This window comes from Salmo salar, chromosome 01 (assembly GCF_965601325.2).
Source record: "Salmo salar chromosome 01, fSalSal1, whole genome shotgun sequence".
In the NCBI taxonomy this organism is placed as follows: domain Eukaryota; kingdom Metazoa; phylum Chordata; class Actinopteri; order Salmoniformes; family Salmonidae; genus Salmo; species Salmo salar.
The window spans coordinates 140,983,383-141,008,791 of NC_138291.1; the positions used below are offsets into that span (position 1 = coordinate 140,983,383).

The following is a 25,409-nucleotide window of genomic DNA, read 5'->3' on the forward strand; positions in this document are numbered from 1 at the left end:
TGAATGCCTATTGTGTACTTTTGAAGCACCACATTAACTTAATTTTCTCTGTTTCGAGAAGCTATACCGGCACATTTTTTATTTCTGGCAATTTTAGTTTTCATTGTCGTGGTTGTCATGGAAACTACAGGTCCACTGTTGGTTGGCCGGATTTAACTTGATAGGTTAAAAGGAGTGCCTGGTCACTCTCTCTCTCTCACACACACACACACACCACACACACACACACACCACAAAATTGCAATCAGCTGCAATTCCTTTGTTCTACATTTGTGTTTCACGGTTGAACATGCAGTTTCAGTTTCTGTTTATTATTTTGCTAGGTGCATCACACTAAACCACATTACTTTCTCGATCTGTTGTCCATATGAAACTAAGTGCTTATTGTCGACTACAGTATTCTGGAAAGGGTTGTTCCCAGGTTGATATATTAATTTAATGTGTTTTGTATGTACATTATTACCATGATAAAGTATCTACCCATTTCATTTCAAATATGTAACATAACGTTAGCTTTTTCGCCAACACGCCTCCCCTTCTACACATTTGATTACTGTTTAAAGGTTATTGTTTTTTTGTTTTTTTTTACATTGCAGCTCATTTCCTATATAGTGCAGTGCACTGTTAATGGCCAGAGCCTTATGAGGCCAGAAGTAGTAACCTATATAGGGAATATGGTGCCATTTCAGATCAGCCCTTTGGGTAATGCAGGGAGGGTTGAGGAGGAGGAAGTCATTGTGATCTATTGTATGTCCAGGGTTATGTTCTCATTCCTCCCCCTTTTCCCTAAAGTGTGCACTTGTTCACTCCCCCTCGTTGTGTTTAAAAAAATATATTGGATTGATCTGTGTAAGTTTTCTGTCTTGGCGATGAGGGAGGTCTAGAACGTTCCTTTTCTCAGCCTCTCTGGGGCTCCAGGTACAAGTTACCCCTAAGCACTGATCTAGGATCAGCTTTGCCGCCCCAAGACCTAAGCTTGACCATTCAGGGGAAACCTATTTAACTGACTAGATCAGTGTCTAAGGGCAACTTCATCCTATTCTGGGGAGGAGTTGTTCTTCTGAATGGTTAGTTTGTTTCTCTCCTTTGATTGAGTTCGGGGATCCTTAGTATCCACTGTGCTGTGTGTAGTGAGCCCATTCATTGTACTGTAGGGTGTGTGTTTGTCGAACACTAGTCTGTGGTGTGCTTCTGGTGTTTTTGTGTATCGTGGTGTGTGTGTGTGTGTGTGTGTGTGTGTGTGTGTGTGTGTGTGTGTGTGTGTGTGAGAAAGAGGGTGTGTGAGAAAGGGTGTGTGCGCGAGAGAGGGTGCGTGTCCAGAGAATACTGGTGTTTCAGCTGCCTGCTCCTCGATGCCTGGTCATCTCTTCTGGATTCTGTTTTTCTCTGATCACGATGAAATGGCTTTTTCTCTTGTTTCCTGTTTGTTTCTGTCCCGTAAAGCGTTTACATGCATAGACGTGCCTCCCTATGCATGTGCATTACATGTGTTGGTTATACTCTGAGAAACCAGTGCTCTTCAGTCTCACCTCCATACTTAACAACCTGAAAACACTTTTTAATGTGAACTCCTGTCAACCCTGACAGCATACAACAACAAAAAGGAAAAATGTTGAACTCAATGCAAACAAACGAAACAAACTATATTTTTTAACTTGTATATTGTACATGAATATCTTGTAGAGGAGAATGTACTTACTAAACATATCTAATTGCCAATAAGATAAACTGTCTGTGTATTCTAATAGCTCTCTACCCTGTGTCGTGGAGTTGGAGCTTTCTCACAAAGCTTAAGAGGTTTATCGTATTGTATTTCATTGCAGGTAACCTGGGTAACTTCCTTGATAACGATAATAAACGGCAATGCTCATGCCTCCTGTTGTTATTGGCACTCCGATGAATAGAAAGACGTCACACTGCACAGTCAGTCAGTTACACACACTGATTTAAAGAGCTAAAGCCGTCAAGCGTCCCTTATGCATTTTCAAGGATGTCATTTTCAGTTTGAGCGCATTCTTACAGAACCATGCAGCTAAGTTGATGAAGCCCCCAGCTAAGTGGCGGTGTAGTGCCAGCATCAGAGGTCTGACCAAGGTGCATTCATTAAAGAAACAGCACCTTGATGCTAAAGCATGTTGGCTTTTAATGATAAAATAGCACTTCCCGCTAATTATTTCCTCAGAGCTGCTGAGTACAGCACAGTAGCTCTTACATTCAGCTGTGGAAGCCTGCCAGCACTGTTGAGCAACCATTTATCTTGTGGCGTGCCCAGTTTCCAGGACTGTGTGTCCGTGCCTGCACGCGAGCGAGCCCCTAAGAAATGCCTTTGTATCCGTTGTTGCTCACTTCAATAGTAACGTTAACGACAAAGGATTTAAACAAGACATCTGACCTCGGATCTGTTCTTAGTGGGGATAACCTTCTCCCACTCTAAAGGTAAAAGAACTGTGTTGACTGTGTGGTCATAAGTATATCAACACTGGAGTATTCCAAGGAAACTCCCAAGTGTAACTGGGTGCAACGGAATGGGAATAGTTGCCTCTCTCCCATGTGATGTGTAGCCTAAGTCTTGGTCTCTGTTATGCCATAATCTCTGGCCAATCCTTCTTTCCGTCCTCCCAGTCTGAGGTCAGCAGTGTGTTGTACCCTCAGTAACATAGATTCCTAAAATGGTGGGGACGTTGTTTCTGCTCTGTGTTGGATCCTGTCTCCTGCTGCTGGTTGTGCTGAGGCCTCAGAGGCCCAGGAACTTCCCACCGGGACCACCGCCTGTTCCCATATTTGGGAACGTTCTGCAGCTGAGCATGAAGAATCCTATGGCTGGCTTGGATAAGGTAAGTAAACGGAACGAGCACTCGAGAAAGTTGCAAGGTTTTTATTTTCTTCATATTTTGGGGTTTTCAAAGGTGAAGTAGGCCATGAACAAACATGTAGGCTTTAGCTAAGCGAGCTAACAGTCTACTGTATTGTTTTCTAGCTGTCCGGAGAGTATGGTGAGGTGTACAGCCTCTTCCTGGGCTGGAGGCCTGCCGTGGTGCTCCATGGTCTACAGGCGGTACGGGAGGCACTGGTGACTAAATCCGTGGACTTCGCTGGACGACCACAGGGCATGATGATCAACCACGTTACAGAGGATAAAGGTGATATGTGTTAGCCCTGCAACAAGATATCATAGCATTTTATACTGCTGTCCTATTACATTATACCACGTATTACATGGCAGTGTATTGCAATGATTTAGCTCTACCGAACCATGTTTTACTAGAGGTTTCTAGAGATTAGAGGTATATTGTGGCTCAGAAGATTAACTCAGTGTTTCACCACCACAGGTCTGATCATGGGTAACTACGGGGCGGTGTGGAAGGAGCACCGGCGCTTTGCTCTGACCACCATGAAGAACTTTGGTCTGGGGAAGAGATCCATGGAGGAGAGGATCCTGGAGGAGACGGATCATGTCTGCACTCGGCTAGGAGAGAATGCAGGTATCTAACCCTTCATTGAGGATCAAAAAAGGTGTTGTTGAATTGAACTGGATACTCAATGTTAACTTATTTGTAGAGGTTTTTAGAAGAACTTGAATTACTGTCAAATGTGTTGGAAACAAACTTCTTCATAGCAACAGTGTGTTATTTGTCAGGTAAATCCTTGGACCCTGTGACTCTGGTCCACAGCGCTGCATCCAACATCATCTGCTCGGTCCTGTTTGGTCATCGCTATGACTACCAGGACCCAGTCCTCTCCTTCGTCATCAACAGCTTCAAGGAGAACGCTCAGATTGCTAACGGACCCTGGGCTGCTGTGAGTTACAAATACACTCCATTTAACCTCTATTGCAGCATAAAAAGGTCACAGTTGTTGCGCCCAACATTTCTCAGATCCAACGTCTTTAATGTTTTCACCTGAAGTAGATATTTGGGGAATTCTATTCTTTATTTAGCTCTATGGACACTTATGTAGTCATTCATTAGGCCTTTATGTGCCATTCTCTATGTAGGTCTATGACACCTTCCCACTGCTGCGGCGGCTGCCCCTCCCCTTCCGGAGAGTGTTTGACAACTACAGAGCTCTGAAGAAACACACCGTGGAAATAGTGGAGCAGCACAAACACACACGTGCACCCGGAGAGCCACGAGACGTCGTAGACTGCTATCTGGATGAGATGGACAAGGTGTGTGTGTGTGTGTGTGTGTGTGTGTGTGTGTGTGTGTGTGTGTGTGTGTGTGTGTGTGTGTGTGTTCCTGTCTTTAGTGTTAAATGACTGAATGTGTTTATACCACTGTCATTACATTAAGTTAGAACAGATCTATCACATGTTCTCCAGAGAGGTCCAGAGGGGTGTGTGCTGGAAGAGGAGAGGTTGGTGATGTTACTACTGGACCTCCATTTTGCTGGGACTGACACTAGCTCCAATTCCATACTCACGGCGCTGCTCTACCTAGCTACACACACACACATACAGGGTGAGTGGATGCACACACACACCCTGGCTTTAGCTCAGTGGGCTAAAGTCAGTCTCATTGTCACTCAGGTGGCCCTGGGTTTGATACTCATTGGCTACGTCATGTTATCACTGCAAACTGTTCCTACATGAGCTGTCTGGCACAGGCCAGGACACGCATTAGCTTAAGACAGTCAGTCGGTCCCAACGGAGACTAACAAAAAGTATTAATTTCTCTCCCTTTGTCTTCTCTCTCTTTGACTCCATCCCTCACTCCCCAGCCCAATGTCAGACAGAGATAGACGGCGTTCTGGGGGGGAAGGAGAGAGTGTCGTTTGAGGACAGACACAGGATGCCCTATGTGATGGCCACTATCCATGAGACCCAGCGTCTAGCCAACATCGCACCGCTAGGGGTGTTTCATGCTACCATCAGACCCACCAAGCTCATGGGCTATGACATACCAGAGGTACACACACAGATAACCTTTTAAATTACACTCACACTCACACACACAAGGGACAGATCTGGTCAATGTTGGCCCTTTGGGGAACAAGGCTTGTGGGCTATAACATACCCAAGGTGATAAGTGACATTCACACACAAGCACACACACACACGAGTGCACACACACACACACACACACGAGTGCACACACACACACACAAATGCATTGACCTTCAGCATTCAACATGTATGGTCATGAATTTGGCATTATCCTTCAGCTGTTATTGGCCTCTCCCCATCTCTTGGTGTTTTTCTCTCTCTTGCTCCCTGCCCACCTCTGTCTCCTACTACCTGTCTTTCTGCCTGTCTTCCCCTTATCATTTTATTTCTCTCCATCCCTCTGCCCCCCTTCACTCTCCCCTCTCTCTCTCTCCCTCCCTCCCCCTCTCACTCTCCTTCCCATCCCTCTCTCCCTCCTCTCTCTCTGTTTTTCCCTCGCTCTCTGGCAAAGGGGACTCTGGTTATCACCAACCTCACCTCTGTGCTCTTCGAGAGCAGCCAATGGGAGCGTCCAAATGACTTTAACCCTGCCCACTTCCTGAATGATGACGGGCAGTTTGTGAAACCAGAAGCCTTTTTGGTGTTCTCGGCAGGTAAAACTGATAATAAATAGCTTCTGACAACATGGCCGCCAGTTCTATCAATCATATCAGTGCAGATGAATGAGAGGGGACTGGGAGAGACTATCGAGATGCAGCCTAAGATTATAGACAAGAATACTGTCATCTTATTCTCTAGAGAGAAACGGAGCTGCTCAGTGGATCTACAGGTGTCTGAGGTTTATTATGTAAATCCTGGGCTGTTTATGTAACTAGTGTTTCGTTCTGGATTTATATAACTGCTGTTGTTAGTTATGTAAACGTGACAAGTCATGCTTCAGCCCCTGCTGGCCAATTAGACAGTTTTAATAAGCAAACAATCAGAGACAAAGAGAACAGAAACAGTGAAATTGGTAGTTAGGCCAGTGAGATTCTGTACTCTGTCATGATGTTACTGATAATGTGGTGTGTGTGTGTGTGTGTCAGGTCCTCGTGTGTGTCTCGGGGAGCTGCTGGCACGTATGGAACTCTTCCTCATCCTGGTCACTCTGCTGCAGCGATTCCACTTCCTGTGGCCAGAGGATGCTGGGAACCCTGACCTTTCACCTGTGTTTGGGGGGATCCAGTCACCCAAACCCTACAGGGTATCAGTCAGACTGAGAGGAAACCAGGGAGCCTGATGGAACCAGTTGGAGCCAGTGTTACTTTTAAATATGTCCCAATACCATTATGGAGTATGGAGGGGCTCCCTAAGGCACTGCATCTCAGTGCTAGAGGTGTCACTTCTGACCCTGGTTCAATTCCAGGCTGCATCACAACCGGCCGTGATTGGGAGTCCCATAGGGCGGCGCACAATTGGCCCAGTGCCGTCCGGGTTAGGTTTAAAAATGGAGTGAAGCATTGTGATATTTTTTATTGTATTTGACAGCTATTCCATCATAAAATCTGTTTGGTTCATGTTTAAGTCATGTTTTTATAGCAAATGGCATGTGATCCACTGCCATGCATCATTTAGCCCTGTAAAGCTGTCTCAGGTTTGTTCTGTACCTCATTTAAATGCTGGCGCAGCTCTCCTGAATCAGCGGACTTTAAAAAGAGTAATACGTTATATAGCCTTTTGCGTGTGTTGGGGGGCAGGCGTGAGTTTCATATAGGCTTTTCAAGGGGGCAATGCCCGGTCAATTAGGCGGCCAATGTACCGTGGCGAGAGAGAGAATGCTGTAGCACTGCAGAACCTAGTCCACTGCAAGACCTAGTCTCTCCTCTGTCATGGCCAAGAACAACCTCAAGAGGGCTACAGTGAGATCACTGAATCACACACCCACACACACACAAACAAACCCTGTAGCAAGGACACTCTTTATTAAGACAGAATCAGTGAATGAGTAACCTCAGCAGGGGGCCAGGAGGGTCAGTTGGAATATTTCCTCTCCCTCATATTCTAATCTCTATTCTAATGAATTAGAACATTCTGGAATAGGACCTTGCGTTTGAATTGTGGACTATTGTATTCAGATTGTATGGAACAGAATAATGCTTGCAGCTGAGTTGCTCAGAGGGAAATAACGAATAGGACTATAAATAGAAGGCTAGTAAATAGGAAGAAGCTGCCTCATATGGTATGGTGGATAAAACACCTGGGCATGCACAGTTAACCTGATAGGTTAAACAAGGGATTATCATTAGAGATTCACCTGATAGGTTAATCAAGGGATTATCATTAGGGTACGGCAATGATGACAAGGATGTGTCATAATCCTCATCATCATCATCAACAACACATAGCACCATTTATTATCAAAAGAAAAAAAGGCATACAAAATCCAGGGGTATACATTTAGTGAACACTACAGTGCATCTTCATCACCATCATCATAGGGAGCTCCTCCACTCCTCACAGAAGAACCTTCATCTCCTGTGTGGGAGGGGTTTCCCTCCTGTGGGTACCGTAGCTGCCTTCATCCCCCCCGTTTATCCGTTCAGCGCGCGACTGAGTGTGAGGGGGCGGGGTTCAGGGCTCGTGGCTTTAAATGAGGAGGTCGGACTACTCGGTCGCGTGCGAGTGGAGGGAGTGTTTGTGGACTGTTGTGGAAAGAGCGCTCCTATAGAAATTGTGACAGTCGCACAGAGGCAGGACGCTTTATTTGATGTTTCTCTCTCCATCTCTATTTCTCTTACATCTCCAATCTCTGTAGGAGGAAGAAAAACATTTAAAAGAACTGTTGGAGAAGTGTCAGGTAAGAGAAGTGAGAGCATTTTGATTGTGTGTCAGTATGTGGTTGATTGGGGGAAAAAAGATGACGATAGATTAGGACTCGACAAGAATGAATTGACCTATATGGATTGCAAGAATCCATCATTCAGGATGTGCCATGTCTGAGAAAATTATACATCTTGTGGACATATTAGAGGAAAAAAAAAAGGTTGACTTATGTGAACATAGAAAATGACTTCATTCTATTCCTCCCTTTCCAGTAATTTAATGCCCCACTCTGTGTCACCACTGCAGGACATCATTTATTACAGTGAGATCCACAAAGGGCTGCATACTGAAATGACAGGAGAGGTTGATGTCTCTGTAACCTCAGTCTCCAGCCTCTTGTGGGTATATTGACACAAAAAGACTTGGACTTAATACCTTCTGGGGATAGAAGAGTGCGGAACAAGGTTCTTAAGGGGCAATATGCTAAACAAAAGCTTTCCTTGCCATGATCTCTTCAGGCCATATTCTCCCCCTTCCTTCACTATGGACTCATTTACATTTGACGTGTCAAGCTGCAAGTGCACCGATAGAAAAAGCAAGACGATGTCAAGTCAGCTACAGCAGAAACAGACAGTCAGGACAGATAGTGTGGAGTCTCTCCCCGTTACTCTCCATTGCACCGACAGCCACTGTTTCAGACCTGTCTCACACGCACACTTACTCCGAACTAGCCAGTCTGTAAATGAGGTGAGGGAGCCTTCAGTTGCTAACTATAACACATACTGGCAGCAGAGAAAGGTCAAGATAAAGAACAATGTGAAAGAGGAGAGAAGCAAGTCAAAGAATAACATTTTTTTCATGCAACAAGGCATGTGCTTGCCTGCATGCATGAGTGTGAAGAGGTCAAAGGTCAGGTTGTGATTCCCTATAGAACATGCTCTAGCTGCAGTATATTGATCAGCTCTTATTTTCCCATGGTCTACAATCCCCTGTGATAGGTATTATTGACCGTGTGTGTGTGGGATGGAGAGTTAGGCGCTGACTGAGGTGCTGAAACTGACAGTGCTTACATCACTCACTCCAAACCCCCACTGCTGCTGAAGTCAGGGGAAATATTCACCAGGTTGGGGGTTTTACCCTCTTAGTAGACAGATTTAAAAGTGATACAGTGCAGATTGATCCCCTGGGGTCATCTACTAAAACAGCAAGTTCAAGTGTATAGAATGGCGTCAGGCATGATATATATTGTCAGAAAGTCTTCAATCTTTCCCATTGTCTTTTTGTAGTTGGACTCTTGGCTATAATATAGTGTTCCTGTATTGGCACTGCTGCAGCCTGCAATATACTGTAGCGCTCCTGGAAAAGCACTCAAAGTGATCCATTACTCCGCAGTAGAAAGAGCAATAGGGAGTTTGTCCTAGTTTTACAATGGTAAGATAAGACAGTGCTGCTGGACTTAATTACAATCTGCCGTGGACATTTATCACCCTAGAAAATAATTAAGATGGTGAGAGACGGATGTAGATGGCTGCTGTAGTTGTTTATGAGAGCATGATGTTGGAGCCTGGTTTGGCACTGTCTGTATAGCACTGCACTGTCTGTATACTCTCCAGCTGGAGATGATGATGAGCTGGGAAGGATGGAGTACTCAGCCATGTTGTAATGCCAAACATGCTATCAGTCGTTACTCCGTTACTACTGCAGTGCAGTAGCAGGCTGCTACTGCTACTACTACTATTACTATTATTATTACTACTACTACTACTATTGCTACTAGTACTACTACTAGTACTACTTCTATTGCTACTATTACTACTACAACTACTACTGCTACTATTGCTACAATTACTACTTCTAGTACTACTACTATTACTATGATTATTACTACTACTATTACTACTACTAGTACTACTGCTACTATTACTACTACTAGTACTACTACTACTAGTACTACTGCTACTATTACTACTACTATTACTACTAGCACTACTACTACTACTAGCACTACTAATACTATTACTAATACTTTTACTACTACTATAACTACTAACCCTTACCCTAAACCTAACCGCTAACCCTAATTGTAACCCTAAACCTAACCCTAAACTTAAAATGGCCTTCACCAGGGAGAATTTTCTTTGTTTTACTATCCTTGCGGGGACTTTCCGGTACCTGGAAGATAATAATATTTCTTGGGCGCACACACACACACACACACACACACACACACACACACACACACACACACACACACACACACAACCACTACCTACCTATGTAGAAAAGAATGGGAAAGGATAGCCTGCTGCCATTGCTTATTCGTTTCATACATTATGGACTCTCCATGATGATAAATGGAGGTCAGGGTTGTGGTGAACTCAATTCCAACCTAATCCATTTAACCAATCAACTCACATTCATGAGTTGGACAGTTTCCCATTGCTTTCAATGAGAATTTTCCACCTCATTTCATCCAGGATGTTGGAATGTATTTTCGTCAGTTTGGCACAGTTGGAACCTACAGTAATTGACTTCCTGCCCTAAATCTGCAGGGAAAGCGATTGTCATCCACTGCTTCCCTGGCTGCTCTCTCTCATGACAGGGTTTGAAAAACAGATATTCTCCGGCACAACAAAGTGTGACCAGAGGTGATTTAATTAGCAATGCACCATGAGTATGTTTGGAGAGTGTATAGCCGTGAAGGGTGGTGGTGTTGTGCGTATGTGGAAGCAGTAGGGTGTGTTAGATGCTGAATCAGGCGGTTGCATATCCTTAGTGAATATTAAGGCGTGTCCATTTCCTCTGAGTACCATAGTGTTAATATGTTTTGTGACAGTCGTCCCCTGGCTGGGAAAATGAATGTGTGACTATAACTATAGATCCATTCTGAACCTGAGACCTGAGCTGAATGTTGACGCTGCATGGCCACACAGCCGTATCTGAAAGAGAGGATAGAACTACACACGTCCATGAGCTGGATAGAAATAGAGCAACAAATGAGAAAATTTTTGGCACATTATTCCCAGTATTGGACACACCATTTCTTACAGAGAGGTACCCTACTGGTTCTGAGAAGTACCCTTCAAAGGTGACTAACTCTCCTCCTGGAGAGCTACTTGGTATGCAGGAATGTGCAGGACTTTTGATCCCATGAGTAGGGTTGCCAGTGGCGATTTTAGCATGTATATCTTGGTGCGGCAAACAAACAAAAAATGTTTTTAGATGCATGCCAGCAAAGCCACTACACAACACTAAACATTACATTAATTGCACTATAACAGTGACAAACGGTGCCCACAAACTCTTAGGTCCTAGCAACTGTTAGGGCCTACATAAAGCTGTCCCAACAGCAGAGGTTTCTATTCAGCACCATGGAGTGAATCCTTACCACTGGTACACCTGGCTATCAGCAGAGCCTTGTCTGGCAGCGAAACAGTTCATTCAGCCTCATTTACTGCTTTTTAAAAAAACATAGCTGATGTGGCTGACTTGCTTAAACGAATGTGGTTTCTACTGACAATTGAGATGTACAAACTATGGCATAAGGGAACGATGAGCGGAAAAGAAGCAATCCGTCATTTCGATTAAGACAATAATGAGCAAGCTAAGATGGACGTAGTCAATATAACTATTTGTTCAGCACTTTTGAAATGTACAGCGTGAGAATTCAGAACATGGGCCATTCTTACAGTATTCTCCCTGTACACCAAGTTAGAACCGTAGTCAGTTGTACAACTGAATGCATTCAACTGAAATGTGTCTTCCACATTTAACTCAACCCCTCTGAATCAGAGAGATACGGGGGGCTGCTTTAATCGACATCCACGTCTTTGGCTCCCGATATAAGCAGACAATGAAAGCTATTACAATATTCAATGATTACATTTCTCTAAAACTGGTTATAGGCTACATTTGCGCCACCAAGTCAGAACAGTAGGCTAAGTTATGATGGGGAAAGGGACCAAATTATTAGGGTGAGGCACATGGGCTACTAACAGCTTACTACACAACATACACTTAGTATTACTTTCTTAGGTACAGTATACATATCTCCCTGGCATATTACATCATTTATGTAGCTGTACACACTACATTTTTGGGCTCACCTTGTTGTGCTGCGCTCACTTAAACAGGAAGGTGGCGCGGTGGTCCTTCTTGTGGGCAAATTTTGTCATCAAACATTGTCATCAAAGTCTGGCATTCTCTGGATTTACGGTGCTTTCAAGACAACTGGGAACTCTGGGAAAAAAAAACAAGGTCGAATCATGACGTCAGTGGTCTTTAGGTCGGAGCTCTAGAAAGAGGCCAGAGTTCCCGACTTGGAATTCTGAGTTGGATGAGCGTTCAAAATGTATTTTCCCAGTCGGAGCTTGATATTTTCAGAGTTCCAGTTGTCTTGAACTCACTGAAGTCTGAGATTTCCCAGTTCCAAGTTTCCAGTTGTTTTGAATGCGTCAGAAGTCATTCTGGATTGACAGCATGGCCAGTGTATTCAACCTTTTCTGGCCCATGGTGTTGCATGTGAATGTTTATCCTTTTAAGCTTGGAAAAGAGACCCTTAATAAGGATAGGTGTCCCGCTAGCAGGACAACTTCCGGTAAAACTGGAGGGCGCGCAAATCAAATAAATAATCATAAATATTATGGATTTTACACATTTAGGTACATAAAAGTGTCTTATATCGGCTGAAAGCTTCAATTCTTGTTAATCAAACTGCACTGTCCGATTTACAGTAGCTATTACAGCGAAACCATGCCATGCGATTGTTTGAGGATGGCGCCCCACATCAAAATATTTTTCCACCGCACAGGTTTCATACATTCACATATAACAATTAAATATTCACTTACTTTTTGAAAATCTTCCTCTGATGTGTCATCCTATGGATCCCAGTTATAACATGTAGTGTCGTTTTGTTAGATAAAATCCTTCTTTATATCCCAAAAAGTCTGTTTAGTTGGCACAATCGATTTGAGTAATCCACTCGTTCAACTTGCAGAGAAAGGAATCTGAAAATCTACCCCTAAACCTTGTTTCAACAAGTCAAAATATGTTTCTATTTACTTCTCAGATACCCTAAAATGTTATCAAACTATAATATTTATTTCGGAAAGAAGTATGTTTAATAGGAAACCGATTTTAGCAGGTGCGTAATGTCTTCATGGCGTGCGCAAACACGAATTTCCAAGACTTTGTCTTTCTACTAAAACTGTTATTTCTTATTCAATTTTGAAGTTACAAGCCTGTAACCTTGAACATAGACTGCAGACGCCCCATGGAAGCCATAGGAATTGCATCCAGGGAGTTTTCAATATGACGTTTCTCTTGCATTTCTAAGAGGATGGTCTCTCTCAAAAACAAATCTTCTTTCCAATGGTACCAATTATATGCATATCCTGGCTTCAGGGCCTGAGCTACAGGCAGTTTACTTTGGCCACGTCATTCAGGCAGGAAGTGGAGAAAAAAGGGGCCAAGCCCTAAGAAGTTAAACCCAGACTTGGAACACACAGCCTCTCCACTGAATAGCAGGCTAGTGATTAATTTGCAATGCTTGCAGTTAGCCATTGATTCCTTCCAAACCACTCATTGCTGAATTTGCAATTTGCAACTTGTTGTGTAATGTTTATGTCCAATGGCCGATGAGCACCGATACTTTTTATCTTTAATTTGTCTTCATATTACAAGGATTGAAAAGGATTTGCCAGTAGATTGTCGACCTCATTCATGATGATGACTACTGGCTAAGATTTTGAAAGTATGATGTTGACATGATCAGTCCAATAAAAAGCATGAGCTGGCGCACACCTAGAGAAAATTATTTAATGTGGAGGTGCTGACTAACAGAAAACAAACTGTAAGCTATAAAAACAGAGAGAGTCGCACACTATATATATATATATATATATATATATATATATATATATATATATATATATAAGCAGTAATTTATTGGGTAAAAAAACACCAACGTTATGGCATCACTGTGCCTTCTTCAGGGTAATGTTATGAATGCTTGAACCAGTTTATGTAGACAAACAGTGCAATTCGTACAATCAATGACAATAGTGAGGGGTGTGTCGTAATTGCTACAGTAGGTTGATCAGAATGAACCGAGCAAAACTGTTAAAAGACAATAGCTCACAGCATATTGAATATATGTCATTGTTATCATTAGCATAACATTAACATTATTGTTTCATTGAAATTGACCTATATATTTAAATATTTCCAATTTCATTAATGTTTTGTAATATTTTGGTTCAACCATAGTGCATAATAGGCATCATCGACAGGGGGAACATTGGGTGTACTCTGATAAGCTGTAGAAAGAATACATTCATTTACAAGACCTGTTCACAGAAAATATAATTGTTCATAAGAAGGGTGATGAGATAGATTACCCCCTTTGTCTTGCATGAGATGATACCCCTAACAGGAATTTTTCGATCTGTATGTGGATGTCTGTTTTTGTAGTGCTATTGCACTGTGCGCATGAGCCACATTTGTAGTTCCCATTTGGAATGGATGTCAAGAGTGTCTGAGTGGGCTCAGGGATCAGGTCAGATATCACCAAGCTGTCCCCAATATTGTGACCACTCTTATTGACCACCAGTGGGGGTTCCTTGAAGAGGTGTGCAATTTTATTTTCCTTAAAGTATACTTTTTATGTTACTGTCCCCACTACAACGTAAATACTCAAATACATGTCATTTTGTCCTTCTGCTTCTTCTGGGGAGTGCAAATATGGCCGACCGGTGGCTTCAAAGCCTCTCACTGGCCAATACATAGCATCAGTAATCCAGAGGTTTATATATATCATTGTTCCTTCCTGAAGATGTGTCTCTGGGGACCTTCTTCTTCCCCTTTATATCTCTTTCTATCCATCTCTTCTTCATCTATCCTTCTCTTCCTCTCTTTATCCACCCACCTCTGACCTCTACTACTCCTTGTTCTCTTTCTATCCCTCACTCATGAACCTCTTCCATCACTGACTGACCAATGGCTCAATGCTATGGATAATGGCAGGTTTGTGGGTGTACTATTTTTAGATTTCAGTGCAGCATTTTATTTAGTGGATCATGAAATAATTTTGACAAAATTATTGCATTATGGAGGCAGCATTGAATTGGGTACAGTCATATCTAACTGACAGGAAACAGTCCACCTATATCAATGAGTCGTTTTCTTCCCCTCATGCTTTAAACTGTGGAATACCGCAGGGCAGCTGCCTTGGGCCCCTTCTTTACTTAATATATACCAACGACCTTCCTTATGTCTCATCTGAAACTCAAACTACTATATTTGCAGATGATACTACAATTTATACATCAAGACAATCGGTTCAACAGGTATAGCAAGCTCTACAAGTAGATCTGGGAAATATCAGGGAGTGGGTTTGCCGGAACAAACCTGTTTTGAACACCAAGAAAACCAAGGTTATGTTCGTCTGTTCTACCAGGAAAAGGTCAACACAGCATGGGATACAATTAAGTACGAGGGGAGTAAAAATTGAGGAAGTAGCAGAAACCAAACTACTAGGGGTGCAGTGTCTCAAATAACTAATCTATGTAAAAATATATATATATTACATGCATGCATGATCAGAAGGATAGCTAAATATTTACCGGGAAAGATTCTTAAGCAAACAACCCAAGCATTAATTGGGAGTCAGGTGAACTATTGTTCTGTGTTCTGGGGAAATGCATCAGCAAGTGAAATTAGGAGGCTGCAGATTGAACAGAAACAAGCTGCAAGGATTGTTTTAAGGTGGAGATATGGTTCTTCTGTTTTAGTCATGCTCAATGCTCTTGGTATCAGGTTTGAAGGTAGGTACAAAGGTACAGGATGGCAGACCAGCTCAGGGTCAGACAGAAGTAGGTAATCCAGAGATGGGGCAAAGTTACAGGATGGCAGGCAGGCTCAGGGGCAGGCAGAGTGGTCAGGCAGACGGGCTCAGAAACAGGACAGGCAAGGGTCAAAACCAGGAGGGCAAGGAAAAGAGAGACTGGGGAAAGCAGGAGCTGAGAAAAAAAAACGCTGGTTGACTTGATGAACAAGACGACCTGGTAACAGACAAACAGAGAACACAGGTATAAATACACAGGGGATAATGGAGAAGATGGGTGACACCTGGAGGGGGTGGAGACAATCACAAAGACAGGTGAAACAGATCAGGGTGTGACAGTACCCCCCTCCAGGGGCGCCATCTGGCGTCCTACCTGGGCGCATACCTGGTTGACCGGGGTGTTGGCGTTGGAAATCCGCGATGAGGCCTGGGTCCAGGATGTCTCTGGCGTTGAAGAACCTGTTGGACATGGAGCACATGTTCTTGGGGGGAGTGGGAGAAGATGAAGATGTCATCAATGTAGACGAAGACGAACCAGTTCAACATGTTGCAGAGAACATCATTTACCAGAGCCTGGAACACAGCAGGGGCATTGGTGAGGACAAATGGCATGACCAAATACTTAGTGGCCTCTGGCCGTGTTGAAGGCGGTCTTCCACTCATCCCCTTCCCATATCCGCACCAGGTGGTAGGCGTTCTGTAGATCCAGCTTGGAAAACACGGTGGCTGGAGCGGCTCGAAGGCCGAGGAGATGAGTGGTAGCGGGTAGCGGTTCTTCATCGTTATGCCATTGAGTCCCCGGTAGTCGATGCACGGGCATAGGCTCTTGTCCTTCTTCTCCACAAAGAACCCTGCGCCGGCGGGAGAGATTGAAGGACGTATAAATCCTGCAGCTAGGGAGTCCCCAATGTAGGTGTCCATAGCCTTGGTCTCTGGTCCCGATAGAAAGTACAGTTGTCCCCGGGGTGGAGTGGTGCTAGGGAAAAGGTCAATCCCGCAGTCATATGGTCGGTGCGGCAGAAGTGAAGTGGCCCGGGCCTTGTTGAACACCTCCTGAAAGTCCTGGTACTCCGCGTGAATGGTGGAGAGGTCCGGGGCATCTTCCGAGCCCCCAGGTATACAGTGAGGGGGAAAAGTATGTGATCCCCTGCTGATTTTGTATGTTTGCCCACTGACATAGAAATGATCAGTCTATAATTTTAATGGTAGATTTATTTGAACAGTGAGAGACAGAATAACAACAAAGAAATCCTGACAAACGCATGTCAAAAATGTTATAAATTGATTTGCATTTTAAAGAGGGAAATAAGTATTTGACCCCCTCTCAATCAGAAAGATTTCTGGCTCCCAGGTGTCTTTTATACAGGTAATGGAGTGCTCCTCATCTCAGCTTGTTACCTGTATAAAAGACACCTGTCCACAGAAGCAATCAATCAATCAGATTCCAAACTCTCCACCATGGCCAAGACCAAAGAGCTCTCCAAGGATGTCAGGGACAAGATTGTAGACCTACACAAGGCTGGAACGGGCTACAAGACCATCGCCAAGCAGCTTGGTGAGAAGGTGACAACAGTTGGTGCGATTATTCGCAAATGGAAGAAACACAAAAGAACTGTCAATCTCCCTCAGCCTGGGGCTCCATGCAAGATCTCACCTCGTGGAGTTGCAGTGATCATGAGAACGGTGAGGAATCAGCCCAGAACTACACGGGAGGATCTTGTCAATGATCTCAAGGCAGCTGGGACCAGAGTCACCAAGAAAACAATTGGTAACACACTACGCTGTGAAGGACTGAAATCCTGCAGCGCCCGCAAGGTCCCCCTGTTCAAGAAAGCACATATACATGCCTGTCTGAAGTTTGCCAATGAACATCTGAACGATTCAGAGGACAACAGGGTGAAAGTGTTGTGGTCAGATGAGACCAAAATGGAGCTCTTTGGCATCAACTAAACTCGCCGTGTTTGGAGGAGGAGGAATGCTGCCTATGACCCCAAGAACACCATCCCCACTGTCAAACATGGAGGTGGAAACATTATGCTTTGGGGGTGTTTTTCTGCTAAGGGGACAGGACAACTTCACCGCATCAAAGGGACGATGGACGGGGCCATGTACCGTCAAATCTTGGGTGAGAACCTCCTTCCCTCAGCCATGGCATTGAAAATGGGTCGTGGATGGGTATTCCAGCATGACAATGACCCAAAACACACAGCCAAGGCAACAAAGGAGTGGCTCAAGAAGAAGCACATTAACCTCTATGGGCTAGGTGGGACGCAAGCGTCCCACCCGTGGTGCACTCCATCAACAGCAGGTGCATTTCAAGAGCGGCAAATTTGAATCCAAATAAATGTCAAAATTCTAATTTTTCAAACATACAACTATTTTACACCCTTTGAAAGATAAACATCTCCTTAATCTAACCACGTTTTACGATTTCAAAAAGGTTTTACGGCGAAAGCATAAATTTAGAGTATGTTAGGACAGTACATTTACAAGAGTTGTGTGTAATGTTTTGTCAATTCAAAGACAGGGTCACCAAAACCATAAAACCAGCTAAAATTATGCACTAACCTTTTACAATCTCCATCAGATGACACTCCTAGGACATTATGTTAGACAATGCATGCATTTTTAGTTCTATCAAGTTCATATTTATATCCAAAAACAGCGTTTTACTATGGCATTGATGTTGAGGAAATCGTTTCCCTCCAATAACCGGCAGTCAAGTCAGCACCACAAATTAAATAATTAAAATTAGAAAACATTGGTAAAATATTATATTGTCATTTAAAGAATTATAGATTTACATCTCTTGAACGCAATCAACTTGCCAGATTTAAAAATAACCTTACTGGGAAATCACACTTTGCAATAATCTGAGCACTGCGCCCAGAAAAATACGCGTTGTGATACAGACTAGCCGTCATGTTGGGGAGATCTAAAATCGAAAATACTATGTAAATAATCCATTACCTTTGATTCTCTTCATCAGATGTCACTTCCAGGTATCACAGGTCCATAACGAATGTAGTTTTGTTCAAAAAAGCTCATCATTTATGTCCAAAAATCTCCGTCTTGTTAGCACATGATCTAAGCCCGCCGGACTTCACTTCATGAACGAGGGGAAAAAATATATTTACGTTCGTTCAAACATGTCAAACGTTGTATAGCATAAATCATTAGGGCCTTTTTTAACCAGAACATGAATAATATTCAAGGTGGACGAATGCATTCTCTTTTATAACGTATTGGAACGAGGGTACCCAACATGAACTCGCGCGCCAGGTGTCTAATGGGCCATCATCGTTCCATGGCTCTTGTTCGGTCAGATCTCCCTCCAGAAGACTCAAAACACTTTGTAAAGGCTGGTGACATCTAGTGGAAGCAATAGGAAGTGCCAAAATATTCCTCAGCCCCTGTGTTTTTCAATGGCATAGGTTTAAAGGTAATACAACACATCAGGTATCCACTTCCTGTCAGAAAATGTCTCAGGGTTTTGCATCCCAAATGAGTTCTGTTATACTCACAGACACCATTCAAACAGTTTTAGAAACTTTAGAGTGTTTTCTATCCATATATAATAAGTATATGCATATTCTAGTTACTGGGTAGGATTAGTAACCAGATTAAATCGGGTACATTTTTTTATCCAGCCGTGCAAATACTGCCCCCTAGCCCTAACAGGTTAACTTCTATGGGCTAGGTGGGACGCTTGCGTCCCACCTACTCAACAGCCAGTGTAATCCCGTGGCGCGATATTCAAATACCTCAAAAATGCAAAAACTTCAATTTTTTCAAACATATGACTATTTTACACCATTTTAAAGACAAGACTCTCGTTAATCTAACCACACTGTCCGATTTCAAAAAGGCTTTACAACGAAAGCAAAACATTAGATTATGTCAGCAGAGTACCCAGCCAGAAATAATCAGACAGCCATTTTTCAAGCTAGCATATAATGTCACATAAACCCAAACCACAGCTAAATGCAGCATTAACCTTTGATGATCTTCATCAGATGACAACCCTAGGACATTATTTTATACAATACATGCATGTTTTGTTCCATCAAGTTCATATTTATATCAAAAACCAGCTTTTTACATTAGCATGTGACTAGCATGTGACTAGCATTCCCACCGAACACTGCCGGTGAATTTACTAAATTACTCACGATAAACGTTCACAAAAAACATAACAATTATTTTAAGAATTATAGATACAGAACTCCTCTATGCACTCGATATGTCCGATTTTAAAATAGCTTTTCGGTGAAAGCACATTTTGCAATATTCTAAGTAGATAGCCCGGCATCACAGGGCTAGCTATTTAGACACCCAGCAAGTTTAGCACTCACCAAAGTCAGATTTACTATAATAAAAGTGTTATTACCTTTGCTGTTCTTCGTCAGAATGCACTCCCAGGACTTCTACTTCAATAACAAATGTTGGTTTGGTCCCAAATAATCCATTGTTATATCCAAATAGCAGCGTTTTGTTCGTGCGTTCAAGACACTATCCGAAAGGGTAAATAAGGGTGATGAGCATGGCGCATTTCGTGACAAAAAAATTCTAAATATTCCATTACCGTACTTCGAAGCATGTCAACCGCCGTTTAAAATCAATTTTTATGCCATTTTTCTCGTAAAAAAGCGATAATATTCCGACCGGGAAAGCCTGTATACATACAAAGAGAGAGAAAATAAATACATCTCGTGCCCTCGTGCACGAGTATGAGTCTCAGAGTACTCTGACCAGCCACTATCCAAACGCGATAATGTGTTTCAGCCAGAGGCTGCCTCGATATCATTCAGCTTTTTCCCGGGTTCTGAGAGCCTATGGGAGCCGTAGGAAGTGTCACGTTACGGCAAAGATCCTCAGTCTTCAATAAAAAGAGCCAAGATGAACAACAACTTGTCAGAGAGGGCGCTTCCTGTTTGGAATCTTCTCAGGTTTTTGCCTGCCATATGAGTTCTGTTATACTCACAGAAACCATTCAAACAGTTTTAGAAACTTTAGGGTATTTTCTATCCAAAGCCAATAATTATATGCATATTCTAGTTACTGGGTAGGAGTAGTAACCAGATTAAATCGGGTCCGTTTTTTATCCGGCCGTGTCAATACTGCCCCCTAGCCCTAACAGGTTAAGGTCCTGGAGTGGTCTAGCCAGTCTCCAGACCTTAATCCCATAGAAAATCTGTGGAGGGAGCAGAAGGTTCGAGTTGCCAAACGTCAGCCTCGAAACCTAAATGACTTGGAGAATATCTGCAAAGAGGAGTGGGACAAAATCCCTCCTGAGATGTGTGCAAACCTGGTGGCCAACTACAAGAAATGTCTGACCTCTGTGATTGCCAACAAGGGTTTTGCCACCAAGTACTAAGTCATGTTTTGCAGAGGGGTCAAATACTTATTTCCCTTATTAAAATGCAAATAATTTTATAACATTTTTGACATGCGTTTTTCTGGATTTTTTTTATTGTTGTTCTGTCTCTCACTGGTCAAATAAACCCACCATTAAAATTATAGACTGATCATTTCTTTGTCAGTGGGCAAACGTCCAAAATCAGCAGGGGATCAAATACTTTTCCCCCTCACTGTACGTCGCGGAGAAAGTTGCGCCGTCTTCACAATGGACTCCAGCCCATGATGGCACCAGTAGACCAGTTGATGAGGAGGATTGTGTTGCTGGAGCCAGGAGAATCCCAAAACCACGGGAATCTGAGGAGACTTCATGAGCAGGAACTGAATAGTTTCACTGTGATTCCCTGACACCCGTAGGTTGATGGGAGTGGTAATATGAATGACGCGGCCTATAGATCTCCCATCCAGCGCTCTAACATCCATGGGAGCGGAAAGGGGCTGTGTGGGTATGTTCAGCTCGGAAGCCAGGGTAGCATCCTAAAAGCTCTCATCGGTCCCTGAGTCAATGAGGACACGAAGAGATTTAGACTGCTTTCCCCACAGCAGAATGGCATGAAAAGGGGTGCGAGCAAGGAAAGCAAGAAAGTTCTCCATATGGCCCACCAGAGTACTCACTCCTACAAGTGAGCCTGGTCTTTTTAAAGGACAAGAGGACACAAAATGACCAAGAGTCCCACAATACAGCCAACTCTTTGTGTTGATCCTGTATTACTGTTCCGCTGGCTACCTAGTTGCATAGGCTTGGGAAGCGGTGGCTCAGCCGTCTTCGGCAACTCTCGGGGAAGGTCGGTAAGCCTCAGATTCTCTCGGCAACGAGATCGTCGGGGACTTCCGGGATGACTCGGCGGCAAGATGGAATCCCTGGACGTGCGGGCAAAGTCGAATTTCCTCTCCCTCCATCGTTCCTGTAGTCGCCCATCGATTCAGATGGTCAAAGCGATGAGGGAATCGAGATCCGTAGGTAACTCCCGAGCTGCAAGCTCGTCCTCCTCCGAGACGCCGTGCAGGAACATATCGAACAGTGCTTCCTGGTTCCAAGCACTCTCCGCTGCCAACGTGCGGAAATCCACACCATCTGCCACACAGTGGGAGTCCTGCCGAAGCTGGATTTGCTTCCGGGCAGCTTCTCTCCCAGAGAACGGGGCGTAAAAAACCTTCACCTCTCCCACGAACCCCTCCAGACTAACGCATATGGCCAACTGTTGTTCCCATACAGCAGTAGCCCAGGTGAGAGCCCTCCCGGACATCAGCGTGATGAGATAGGCAATCTTGGAGCGATCCGGGGGAAGGAGGGCTGAAGCTCGAAAATGAGAGCACACTGAGCTAGGGACACCCGACAGTTGCTCAGCTCTCCATTGAAGCATTCCGGGGGGGGTGTAAGTGGGGCTCCCAAGAAGGTGGAGTGACCGATGAGACGGCACTGCTAGCAGTTGGGTTACCGATTTAGAGCAATAAAGAATTTGAAAAATGTATCTGAGCAAACCAGAAACCTTTCAAAATATATATGCAAACAATACTTTAGAACTATTTAAATATAATAAATTGGAAGGTTGTGCGGGACTAGGGTAGATGAAGGAATCAATATATCCTTTTTGACTATTAGAGTATTTATCTGGTTAATACTGTATGTCAAGGTATTATGTCCGTTTGTAACAGTGTGTTATATGTGAAAATGATCATATTATAAATTGTATTTTAATGTTTAAGGACTCTTGGAAGATTAGTCCTAATGAGGACTAAAAGAGATCCTAATCAAATCAAATCACTCCTTCTCTCTTTTTCTCTATCCACCACAGGTGGCTGCTGAGGAGAGGACAGCTCATAATAATGTCCGTAACTAAGCAAATGGAATGGTATCAAACACATGGAAACCATGTGTTTGATGTCTGTGATACCATTCCACACATTCCCCTCCAGCAATTACCATTACCAAGTCCGTTCTCCCCAATTAAGGTGCCACCAACCTCCTAAGCTGTCTGCCCAGCCATGACCTATGTCACATCTTCACCTCAATCCATCTCCTCAGGTCATACCACCTGTGACTGCAGCAGTAGATTGACAGCAGGGCTGTCTGGAAGAGAAAGAGAGAGAGTGGGGAAGATGGAAAGAGAGAGATGAGGAAGTGAGAGAGGCAAAGGGAGAGTCAGAGGGAGAGGGAGAAAGAAGGGAGAGAGAACAAGCATTAATTAGCATAAGGCCTATTGTTGTTGTTGTTGTTGTGGCGGACTGACTGCTGCCCCTGGTGTATCACACACACGCGCGCACACACAATTTCACTCTCTCAAACGAGCACTGTAGCCTTCCCTCTGCTAATCAAGAGGGCTATGAACTGCCATGGCCTCCAAGCCCACCCCCATACCCCGCACACACATGCAGATGGTCAGACAGGCACGAGAGAGAGAGAGACATTGTTACAACATTGTACATAGCCATAATATGACATTAGAAATGTTTCTATTCTATTTAAACTTTTGTGAGTGTAATGTTTACTGTTCATTTCATTTCTGATTGTTTATTTCAACTTTGTTTATTATCTATTTCACTTGCTTATGTGGTAACATATGTTTCCCATGCCAATAAAGCCCACTGAATTGAATTGAATTAAGAGAGAGAGAGAGAGAGACACGTAAAACACCAAATAATGCATGGAAAGCAGAATTAGGGCGATACCCACTAATTATCAAAATCCAGAAAAGAGCTATTAAATTCTACAACCACCTAAAAGGAAGCGATTCCCAAACCTTCCATAACAAAGCCATCACCTACAGAGAAATGAACCTGGAGAAGAGCCCCCGAAGCAAGTTGGTCCTGGGGCCCTGTTCACAAACACACAGACCCCACAGAGCCCCAGGACAGCAACACAATTAGACCCAACCAAATCACGAGAAAACAAAAATATTATTACTTGACACATTGGAAAGAACTAACAAAAAAACAGAGTAAACTAGAATGCTATTTGGTCCTAAACAGAGAGTACACAGTGGCAGAATACCTGACCACTGTGACTGACCCAAAATTAAGGAAATCTATGACTATGTACAGACTCAGTGAACATAGCCTTGCTATTGAGAAAGGCCGCCGAAGGCAGACCTGGCTCTCAAGAGAAGACAGGCTATGTGCACACTGCCCACAAAGTGAGGTGGAAACTGAGCTGCACTTCTTAACCTCATGCCAAATGTATGATCATATTAGAGACACATATTTCCCTCAGATTGCACAGACCCACAAAGAATTTGAAAACAAATCCAATTTTGATAAACTCCCATATCTATTGAGTGAAATACCACAGTGTGCAATCACAGCAGCAAGATTTGTGACCTGTTTCCACAAGAAAAGGGCAACCAGTGAAGAACAAACACCATTGTAAATACAACCTGTATTTGTTTATTTATTTTCCCTTTTGTACTTTAACTATGTGTACATGATTACAACGCTGTATATAGACATAATATGACATTTGAAATGTCTTTATTCTTTTGTAACTTTTGTGAGTGTAATGTTTACTGTAAAAAAAAAAAAATCTGACTATTCTTCCGTTTTGTTATGCTACAAACTTACTCTAAAATTGATTTTAAAAATGCCCCCCCCTCCCCCCATCAATCTACAGACAATACCCCATCATGACAAAGCAAAAACAGGTTTCAATTCTTTTGTGCAAATTTATCAAAAAAAAATAATTGTATAATTAATTTACATAAGTATTCAGACCCTTTACTCAGTGATGACAGCCTCAAGTCTTCTTGGGTATGACGCTACAGCCTTGGCACACTTGAATTTTTCTCTGCAGATCCTCTCAAGCTCTGGCAGGTTGGATGGGGAGCGTCGCTGCACAGCTATTCTCAGGTCTCCAGAGATGTTAGATCGGGTTCAAATCCGGGTTCTGACTGGGCCACTCAAGGACATTCAGAGACTTGTCCCGAAGCCACTCCTGTGTTGTCTTCGTGTCGTTGCCCTCTTGGAAGGGGAACCTTCGCCCCAGTCTGAGGTCCTAAGCTCTCTGAGACAGGTTTTCATCAAGGATCTCTCTGTACTTTGCTTCGTTCATCTTTCCTTCGATCCTGACTAATCTCCCTGCCGCTGATAAACATTCCCACGGCATAATGCTGCCACCATCATGCTCCACCGTAGGGATGGTGCCATGTTTCCTCCAGACGTGACGCTTGTCATTCAGGCCAAAGAGTTCAATGTGTTTCATCAGACCAGAGAATCTTGTTTCTCATGGTCTGCGAGTCTTTAGTTGTCTTTTGGCAAACTCCAAGCGGCTTTCATGTGCCTTTTACTGAGGAGTGGCTTCCGTCTGGCCACTCTACCATAAAGGCCTGATTGGTGGAGATGTTTGTCGTTCTGGAAGTTAATCCTATCTCCACAGAGAAACTCTGGAGCTCTGTCAGAGTGACCATCAGGTTTTTGATCACCTCCCTGACCAAGGCCCTTGATCAATGGAAACAGGATGCACCT

General features: G+C 43.5%; 2 protein-coding genes across 3 annotated transcripts in view; both read left to right on the forward strand.

The window, feature by feature from the left end:
• Nucleotides 1–237: 237 nt before the first annotated feature.
• Nucleotides 238–6,441, forward strand: LOC106562623 (cytochrome P450 2D15). The gene is made up of 9 exons (XM_014127585.3): nucleotides 238–2,834; nucleotides 2,978–3,140; nucleotides 3,330–3,482; nucleotides 3,638–3,798; nucleotides 3,995–4,168; nucleotides 4,322–4,460; nucleotides 4,720–4,907; nucleotides 5,397–5,538; nucleotides 5,971–6,441. Exons 1-9 carry the CDS (start codon nucleotides 2,670–2,672, stop codon nucleotides 6,162–6,164), a joined length of 1,479 nt encoding a protein of 492 aa, XP_013983060.2. The 5' UTR covers nucleotides 238–2,669; the 3' UTR covers nucleotides 6,165–6,441.
• Nucleotides 6,442–6,905: 464 nt separating this feature from the next.
• Nucleotides 6,906–25,409, forward strand: part of LOC106562596 (rabphilin-3A) — a 66,705-nt gene continuing 48,201 nt past the window's right edge. Inside the window, exon 1 of one of the 2 annotated variants that reach the window (XM_014127554.3) lies at nucleotides 6,906–7,721. The gene's annotated coding sequence lies outside the window, so the exon portion shown is untranslated. The remainder of the gene's footprint in view (nucleotides 7,722–25,409) is intronic. The other variant, XM_014127546.3, reaches the window with a different exon arrangement.